At 40.9% G+C, this 10092-nt stretch overlaps 2 protein-coding genes and 1 pseudogene across 2 annotated transcripts; 1 reads left to right on the forward strand and 2 right to left on the reverse strand.

Moving 5' to 3' along the window:
• Positions 1–701: 701 nt before the first annotated feature.
• On the reverse strand, positions 702–1751 carry LOC147424697 (uncharacterized; annotated as a pseudogene).
• A 791-nt stretch (positions 1752–2542) lies between these two features.
• LOC147424698 (uncharacterized) lies at positions 2543–3156 on the reverse strand. Its single transcript, XM_086500759.1, has 2 exons — positions 2942–3156; positions 2543–2864 (listed from the first exon to the last, which is right to left on the reverse strand). The coding sequence occupies exons 1-2, from the start codon at positions 3154–3156 to the stop codon at positions 2543–2545; spliced, it is 537 nt and encodes a 178-aa protein (XP_086356885.1).
• A 1516-nt stretch (positions 3157–4672) lies between these two features.
• Positions 4673–7958, forward strand: LOC147424699 (uncharacterized). Its single transcript, XM_086499980.1, has 6 exons — positions 4673–4750; positions 5924–6127; positions 6200–6259; positions 6308–6854; positions 6939–7044; positions 7136–7958. The coding sequence occupies exons 1-6, from the start codon at positions 4673–4675 to the stop codon at positions 7956–7958; spliced, it is 1818 nt and encodes a 605-aa protein (XP_086356106.1).
• The last annotated feature ends 2134 nt before the right edge of the window (positions 7959–10092 follow it).

Consider the following 10092-nt stretch of genomic DNA (forward strand, 5'->3'; position numbering starts at 1 on the left):
CTTGTGTGTGTGTGTGTGTGTGTGTGTGTGTGTGTGTGTGTGTGTGTGAGAGAGAGAGAGAGAGAGAGAGAGAGAGAGAGAGAGAGAGAGAGAGAGAGAGAGAGAGAGAGAGAGAGAGAGAGAGAGAGAGCCGATTTGAGATGTACTACCTTTGCAAAAGGCCCAAATGATCTGTGAGAGAAAAACATACATTAATCATACCTATGATACAATTATTTGAAACACGAATGAAACAAAAGAAACAACCTGAAAAGATTATGAGTGGTGGGTACAAAATGAGATAGTGACAAGCTAGAGGGGGTTTGAAGTGTGTGTGTGTGTGTGTGTGTGTGTGTGAGACAGAGAGAGAGAGAGTGACAGAGAGCATGCCATTCAAAGTTGACCATTGGAAAGCAATGGAGATTGCAATATAGACAAGAGAGAGTGCCATGGTAGAGTTGCAAAGTTTGCAAAACTCTTTGAATATGTTATGGATGAAATCTATCATATTCTTGAAGGAATAACCTAGAAAAAAAAATGCTTTAGTACCTACCTCTTACAAAAAGTTTATGCTGATTCATTTCAAAAATTAGGTGCTGAGTGGGTTACAAAATGCACTAAGTAGGAGGAACTAAATAACTACAGTGATCTATAGACTATAGGTTTTGCTATCTTGTCTACCCTTCCAAAAACAAAATAAGACATCACCTAGGCTATAGCCCTTATAGCTGATTAGGTTGGATTCTGACTGCCTTTGTTAGCATATCCTTAAGAATGGCCTTTGGAATTCGTGCTTGATGGATATGCATGTTGTTGTTGACATCTTGTCCAAGTACAATCAAGTACACAAAATAAAGATGCTTGCAAGCAAGAAAGGATGCTTTTTTTGCCAACCTGCCTTGAAAATCAATGCACGAACAAGATGGGACATTCTGAATTATAACTTCTATGCATGATGTAGGGGCTCTACTGTGACCTGTCAGTACTTCTATGGTAAAAATCTCTTTCTCTCCTTCCACTTCTACGCGGCTTCCAGTCAATTTTGCTGACATTTCTAATGCTGCATTAACTTGAGCATAGGAAGACTTCGATACCCCTGGTCGATAGGGATAATTTTGATCTTCATTTTTGTTGGCATGGGACTCTCTCTGATGCACTTCTTTGGGGATCAATGATTCCGTTGACACTCCAATCTCAAATCCCGCCTTCACAAGTGCACAAGCTTCTTGGATGTTGAGTTTGGTGCCCTTTGCAATAGGCCAAACATGCGGAGCGCATTCTGGTGGGTGTATGATGCTTGTGACCATTCTCCATGTATGCCTCACATCTGTGTTGCAAAAGTAGCAAAATTTTTGCTTCCGCCAAGAAGATAATTGATAGTCACTCCAAAAACATGGAGCTGGGTCTCCCGGTCTTTGCCTCAATCCACACTTCTTACCAGCTGTCCAATGGTTACACTCCACTCTACTTGATGTTGGTATCCTGCGAATAGCCCACTTTGTGTCATGGACATTTTGCTCTAGAGCTTGCAACAATTCACTGCATGGTTGCTCATGTGCTGCATTTGACATCTTATTTTGCGTGACATAATTATACTCAGGCCTGTGGCTACAAATTCTTGTATCCATATCCATTAATGGTCGCTTGGCACGCATTGTCCTCTTCTCACCCTTGAAATTAACTCTGTTATTGAACATTGGAGTACCCATGGAAGCATCATCCACTGCCCTAGAGGTGGCTGCTGGTGATGGACTAGTCTGCATCCTTGACATGGCTCTGTCAACTAAAATTTCCAATGTTGGCCCCCCTCCAATATATTTACCATCCAAGAAGGCTAGACGCCGGGCACACTGAAGATAGGCATTAATAAGATCAGTGACACATGCATCATAAAGACTAATTTTTTGCTTGTACCCCTCTTCAGCCAACCAACTTGCATGTTTGCTCTCAGAGAGGTTGGTCCTTGGAATCAATGCATTCATTATGGGCTCCCCATCCTTGACCATCATATGTCCCCAATGGCTAACCCTGAAATACCACCAACTCAACCAACTATCTAGCTTTGGTATGTTTTTATCTGTTGTCTTGCATGTTGCCCACCAGCTCCTAATCCTACGAAATTGCTCGAGTGCCACATCTGTTGTTTCAGACAATCTCCACTCTCACACATCTCTTTATTCTTTGATTGGTACTGGGAGTGGATATACCTCTATGTGTGCACCCTCAAATTATCCTCCCAGTGCCATAGACAAGACCTTTCCCTACCCACCATTTCCTTCTTGTCCCCGAACACATATCTCACTGCATTCCAATTTGCTCCTGCCTCATCTGACATGAATCCTTGAAAATTGGCTGGCCTATCTGTGTGCTCAATCATAACCTGGTTCATAGATTCCCAAAACATTATTTGTGCTTCCTCATCCTCTTCTTTGAACTCACATGTGGCAATAGTTAGAAGCTCTCCAATCCTAATAACATTACAAAGCCATGAGCCAAGGTATACAATAGTTTACACAATTAGTATCCACATCCACTTATTTATTTTTTAATACTTATTTGTTACTTATGTGTGATCATAAACATGTGCTCCCATTGTGTGCCAGCCTCCTTCTATTCGATGGACATGGTCAAAACAAACCCATGATAATCGGAGGTCTTCATGTCCATCTCTATCCATCCTTTTGACCACATCTACTCCTGAACCTGGGCCAGTAGTAGACATCTTGAATATGAAGGACCGCTCTTGTGATGTTGATGCTTGCAACGGAAATCGAGAGCCATGGAAGAACTGAAAGTGGCACTTTCTCTTTAGTTCAAGAATTGCATCATATCCATCACCCATTGGTCGAGTGGTCCTTCTACACTGCATCACCATTTGCTTTACCCTACAACATACATAATCATGGGTGAACCAATTTTTCAAGAATACAAGTGTTTTGGTGCTTATAAGTTGAAAACTTACTTCTTCATGTTGACAAGGGTAAGCAATTCTTGGGACATCTCATGGACCTCCTTCTCACTTATAAAATCCCCACTTGTAATATTGTCATCTGTGAAGGCCTTGAGCACCATCTCTCTAGCAAATATCATTTGTACCTTCCTAGGGCCTGCTCTATTGTCCATTGTCACTGCCTTAGCTACTAAGGCTTTTATGTTCCGAATTGATGCTCTAGACATTCCCATAGGGACGATGTGTTTGTGCTTGCCATGGTGCATAAATAGCCTACTATGGCAAGAATCCCTAGGCATAAAGTAGTAAACTGTTGCTGGACAATCTTTCACACACATGGGAACATGCTTGCAAAAAAAGCATTCCAAATTTCCATAGCTCCCCATGGCTAGGCAGCCATTCTTTGGGAGCTTGGACAACTGACCATTCCAATGTTGCTTGTTAGTTTGATTAGTTCTGCTCCTAAATGAGCATCGCTCATTCATACATTGGAAAACCCCTCCACAAAAACTCTTCCTAAGGACAAAAGGATTTTGAGTTCTTGTCTGAGTTTGTGGTTTTGTCCACAAATTTCCCTCATACTTTTGCTCCATACCCTCCATTGCCTTCCCCTCAATCATTTCATAGATGCAGAATTCTTGGTAGGTTTTTGGTAGATCTTTGACCTTGCCCTTGTATTCACACTCTTGCATAATAGTGTGAAGCACATCATTGGGAGGGAGTGTACGGATGATCTGGAATGCAGAAACTGCTGTCTCAAAATTTAGAGTTTCTTCATCTAGCTTATCAAATTCAACATGATCTTCATTTTCCTCATCATCATCAATTTGTCTGCAAGAGAGCAAAAAAAATAGTGAAGAATTGTTCAAATTCAAACCTTCCAAAATGATCTTGGACTTACATGCACTTACATTGGTGCAGGTGATGGACCAATTGGAGATGACTAAGGGGTCTGAAAGATGTCTTCTAGTCTTGCAGTGTAATTTTTAGATAATGATTCCTCCAGGATGAAGTATGCCTCCATATAAACCCCCGCATAGGTGGGAAGAGGTGCCAAAACATTAAACTCTTGTCCCTCCTGAACAAGAGCCTCGACAATGACCCTAGTTGTACCACACAACTTCTCTTGCAAGAGCTAGACGGGAAGGAGGCATTTTCCATGGATGAATGGAATGTTGATGGACTGTCTGGACACAGATTGCAAGAAAATTTTAGCTTCCCTGCATAAAAGAGAACTTTCAATCAGATCAACACCATATCCATAGTTAATAATTTTGAGTAAATTGAACACGTGTCAAGTCAATCTGTACCAACAACTCTGTAAAGTTAACAATTTCACATTCATTCAAAAACACTACTGTCTCAATCCGAGTTTTTTTTTAAAATGAAATTCTGACACATGCTTAAAAAATGTTAATCTTGAGAAATGTTTTAAAAAACGTTAATCTAGCGAAATGGTTGTAAAAGTTAATAATTTCACAGACATTCGAAAACACTACTATCAATCCCAGTTTTTTTTAAAAAATGAAATTCTGAGAAATGTTTAAAAAATGTTAATCTTGAGACATGTTTAAGAATACGTTAATCTGGAGAAACGGTTGAAGAAAGTTAGTTTGGTTTTTTAATTATATTCTAACTTTCCAAAACATTTTTATTGCCCTTCAAATGTTCAACTTTTGAAATGCACACTGCTTATTCTTAATCGTTCATATTGTTTGCCTGGTTTCCATCCTTTGCAACACCATGAGGAAGGCAAGGCTCTTGCAAATGTCGCCACTGGCCAAATACTTCCACCCCTTAAGCCCCAAGAAAACAGCAAAGGTAAGCTTAACATTTTGATTTAAGGACCATCTTTCTCAAATCTTTAAGCACGCTGAGCGCGCTTAAAGATCTGAGAAAAGAGAAGGTGAATTTGACAGCAAATGAGAGCATTTGAGTTGAGCGTAGGTGTGAGAGGAATGGAAGATTCCTGTTGCTGTGTGTATTGAGCTGTTGCTGTGTGTATTGAGCTGTTACTGTGTGTATTGAGCAGGTGGTAGCACTATTGAAGCTTGCATCACTACTAGTTCGTGGTAGCAACAGAGCTCAGAGAGAGAGAGAGAGAGAGAGAGAGAGAGAGAGAGAGAGAGAGAGAGAGAGAGAGAGAGAGAGAGAGAGAGAGAGAGAGAGAGAGAGAGAGAGAGAGAGAGAGAGAGAGAGAGAGAGAGCTCCTATGAGAGACACTGTGTATAGTAAAGCTCCCTTAACACCTCAAACAGCGTGAGATGCAGGGTGTGAGTTGTCGATGGAGAACTGGAGAGCAAAGCCAGGAGGGGTCAGCGTGACTGCGAATGGAGAACACACACACACACACACACACACACACACACACACACACACAGAGAGAGAGAGAGAGAGAGAGAGAGAGAGAGAGAGAGAGAGAGAGAGAGAGAGAGAGAGAGAGAGAGAGAGAGAGAGAGAGAGAGAGAGAGAGAGAGAGAGAGAGAGAGAGAGAGAGAGAGAGAGAGAGAGAGTCACTTACATGTTTGCAGAAAGAACAGATAGATTCTTCACATAAAGCTCCAGGAGAATGGAGAAGAGCAAAATGATAAGTGGTAGTATAGAGGTGGTGCGAGATTTGTAAAGTGATAAATGTGCCAGCTGTAATGATTTCAACTCGCCATAATGACTCTAACACACCACAACTACCCATAATTTAGTTAATGGCTGGAGCGAGATTTGTGGTGATAAATGTGTCGACCGTAATGATTTTAACTTGCCATAATGACTCTAACGCAACACAACTACCCATAATTTAGTTAATGGCTGATGTTGTCCTTTCCAATGTGTCCGATTCAGTCATTCATATGGCTTTTAACTAGATTTCATATAATCGAGAATTTTCATTCTTTCAAAGTGTTTATGCACTTCACAAGATCGAATTGTGAGGATGGTAAGTGTGAGGCAGATATTATGAGTATGGTAACTATGCCTAAGAGAAGGAAAATTGTGCAGGGTGCAGGGGATTCTGGAGCAACATACAAGAGAAGAGGTAGACCATCAAAGCAGGACAACTTCAATAGGTCAATTGCAAGAGCAGGTAATCAAGAGCATTCTCAAGTAAGTCAAAAGGATGCTGAAGATGTTGAGGAAAATGGTGGTGCTGAGGAGCTAGTTGATAGTATTGTCCATGACTTGGAGCAAGAAAATGTTGAGAAGGTAGTGGATCAAGTTGCTATTGAGAGAGAGGAGCAGGGAGCTGATACTCAGAGAACTCAGGAAGATGATCAGAGTGAGGAGGTGGTAGTTGAGAAACATGACCAGGTGACTAAGGGGCAACGTGATGATGAGGTGACTGAGGGGCAACATGATGAGGAGGAGGGGCAACATGATGATGAGGTGACTACAGGGCAAGATGATGAGGAGGAGGGGCAACATGATGATGAGGTGACTGAGGGGCAACAAGATGATGAGGTGACAGAAGGCCAGAATATCTCCAATCTTGCAGGGGGGAGAAGAAACAAATTAGAGGTGTTTGGTAAGATCCTTGAGATCTCTACACCACAGGCATTCCTTGAAAGAATCAGAGTCACATTTTCTAGACCACCCCCTAGGATCCCATTATGCAGGTTACTGTCTAGTGAAGCCATTAGAAAAGTAAGCCCTTCCACCGAAAGATCACTCACAAGAAGTTTTATTAAGATGGGAGGATATCTTGAGAGCAAGGGAGCCTTTACTGTCTCCATTATTGATCTAGAGGGGGAGGAGACACCAATCACTCAAGAAAGGATAGATTCTTGGGATGACTGCTGGAAAACAATTAATGAAAGATTTGAGAGGTCCCTTGATTTAGAGACAGAGTGGGGACCCTACTTGAAAGGAAAGATGGTCCATGTCCTGGATGGAAACAATCGTCTGCATGCATGGATGGAATGCATTAGACAAGGTATTCTTTAACTTAATCTCCTTTAAGAACTTTTGTTGTGTTGATTGCACTATTTTAATATAATTGTACAATTATGCAATACAGGGTTTGAGAACGACCTGTCTAGACATTGCTCTGTGGTCTGCCACTTTTTGCAGTTTGCAAAGACTGATGTGGGGGAATTAATTTTTTCCTTGGCAAGATTGAACAAGTAAGATGATGTTGGGCATCTACTATTCTCCTTGAAAATTTTAATTGTTGTCTTGGAGTTATTGATATTCTTTTTTGTTTTAATGCTACAGGATGAACGATTATGCATATGTGCCAACCACATTTGGAGATAGGTTGTTCCAATTGAGAAGGCTAGGAGAGGCAGACAAGACTACTCTCTTGGATGGTTTGTCTATTGAAGACAGAGCATGGGTGGAGAACAAAATGCAGGTTGTTTCATCTCGGGGGAAAAGGAGTTGGTTTACACTCCCTATGCAAATAATGACATGGTTGCTCTTTAAGGATGAGATGGAACAGAAGATTGAAGAGTTGGCTAAGGGAATGGATGAAACTGGTAGGGCCAAGGTGATAAAGAAGATGGAGATTACCTATAGGGGAAAGACCTCCAAGTATGCAAGGATTGCAGATCTTGCAAATGGAGAGAAGTTTTGGTGTGCTACTCTGTCCTTGCCTTGGCATGAACCGAGTGCGCATATTGCAACTGAAGAGAAACTCAACATGATTGGAAATGCTTGCATAATAGATGTGGATAAGGCACACATTGTGAAATTGTTAGATAGCTCACAAGTATCAATTCGATCCTTGGAGTGCCTTCCCAATGACAAAGCTAAAGTTAGGGACTGGCTCCACATGTATTGCTTTTGGTTGCAAGTCAATCAATATGGTCTAGGTCTATTACTAGACATTCAAAATGCTGATCAAGTAAGGCTGCCATTGGAACATCGATTCAGCAACTTTGTCATGCTTTGCCGAAGAAAGTACTTCAATAGAGCATTTCGCGTTGTGGAAGGTGGCATTAAGTCGACCAATGCCATGAATGAGCAACCCGAGTTACACAATGCAACCCGTCGAGTTGTTTATAGGTTTGTTAATTTGTATGGTTCAATTTTTTAGTCCTCATTAAACTAGTACTCAGTAGTTGGTGTGTGTTTAGATGGCTACTCAAGGAGATTGCACAACACATGCTTGATGAGATGCCCCCCTTGGCAAGTGTATGGACATATGCAGATAACCCTACGTTCATGTATTCCGATGTGAAGCTTGGAAGGGTAAGCGATGCATTACATTGCATTTTTTATGTTAACTCTTAACGCATAGGAAGATTATGCTAAATAATAGGCTAAGAGAAAATGATGACATAATCAATGAAACATTGGAACCTACAGGTAGTGTTGATGCCTTTGCTTTGTCTATCTAATATGATCCATGGAGTGTTGTGATTGTTGATACATTTTCTTAAATCTAAAAGCTTTGATTTGTAGGCACTATTTACGTTTTCAACATTTCTGTTGAAGAGCTTGTTCATATTATTGAATATCCCCAACAAGCAGAGCAAATCGGACTTGAGGTGTTAGAGGCCTTCAATGTAGTTTGTAGCCAAGGAACTGTGAAGGGCACTCAGCTAGACTTGTGCATAGACCTCATATTTGCAGATTTTCCATCTAACGTGGCTGTCGAGGGATGCTTTTGCAATAAAGTTCCGTTTTGGAACAAGATAGTGGATAACCTGTATGACACCACATTACAGCTTGCAGACTCATGCTTGAGTGATATGGGGTTTTTTGTTTGTTTGTACACCATGGAGGAAGGGGTGAAAGTCGAGCAAGCTGGCAAGCAAAAAGGGTTTAAGATATATCATCGTCAGGTTGTGAGATGCACACCACCTATTGGAAAGAGGTTGGGACCCATTGTCACACAGGTACAAGTAATTGATTCTTGATTTAATGTGCAATAGAATTTAGTGTGGCATCCTATTCTTGAATGACATGTATGACATAAAGCTTTCTATTTGAATAGGTGAGTTGCTTGATCTTGTCTACTTTTGTTCGTTGTTCGACAACTTGTGTGTATCGTATACATCATGATCAGTTGCCAGAATTGAAACTTGGTGGTGACCTTCAATTTGGACAGGACCTTATCTTCGATATGTGAGTTGACTCTATCATTTACTTGTTTATATGCCTAATCCATCATTTATATATATATATGCCATTAAAGTAAGTAAAATGTGTATTCAATGTCAGAGTACCTGAAGCAGATTTAGTAAAGAGGAAAGGAAATCCATGGAGGGGTGGTTGTCAAAGAGGTCAAAAGCTTGTGAAGTACATAATCGCACTTTTTAGCCGTCCACAGGATGTAGTCCTTGACATATTTGCTGGCACGGGTACACTTGGCTTGGCAGCTGGCTTCATGGATAGACATGTCATTATGTTTGAGAGGGATGAGCGCATATATGATCGCTTGTTGAAGCCATTTGGAGTCAAGGTATGTTAGGAGTAGGTTCGTTGAAAATTATAAGTTGATTGACAAGAGGGTATGTATTAAGCAATTGTGTATTTTTTGCAGATGGATTGATTTTAAAGGGTCGCAATGTAGTTGAAGATTGGATCTAGCCAAGCTTCACATTTTCTTTTTGCTATTCTCTTAGATGATTGTGCTCAAACTTAGACTCACTGGCAGTGTTGTAGATTTCTTCAAAACTACCTTTCTTTTATGGTTGTATAAGAATGGTCGAATATGGTACTCGTGTGTTTGATGGTTGTATAAGAACAATCGAATATGGTACTCGTGTGTTTGATGGGGCTGTTTTTTTGGGATAAAAACGTTAATTCTTTAGGCTGATTTGGGGCTAAACTGGGGCTGTTTTTTGGAGCTAAAATTGCTAATTTTGTAGGCTGATTTGGTGGCAGATTTGGGGCTGATCTGGGGTTGTTTTTTGGGGCTAAAAACGCTAATTCTTTAGGCTGATTTGGTGGTGGATTTGGGGCTTTTTTTTGGGCTAAAAACGCTAATTCTTTAGGCTGATTTGGGGCTGATCTTGTCTGGGATGTCATCTCATGGAGTGCATTGACTACGGATATGCCCAACATAAGCGAAAAAGGCGAGGAAGCTTAGGGCTGTTTTGAGCATATGCAATGCAAGGACGCCTCTCCAAATGCGATCACCTAATCTTGTATCTTCACGGCCGCTATGCCATTACGCAAGACACTAATATGGGCAAAATAGTTCAGATGATATTGTTAGTCAA

Source organism: Adiantum capillus-veneris, chromosome 25 (genome assembly GCF_014529385.1).
Source record: "Adiantum capillus-veneris isolate H3 chromosome 25, ASM1452938v2, whole genome shotgun sequence".
NCBI classification, from domain to species: Eukaryota; Viridiplantae; Streptophyta; class Polypodiopsida; order Polypodiales; family Pteridaceae; genus Adiantum; species Adiantum capillus-veneris.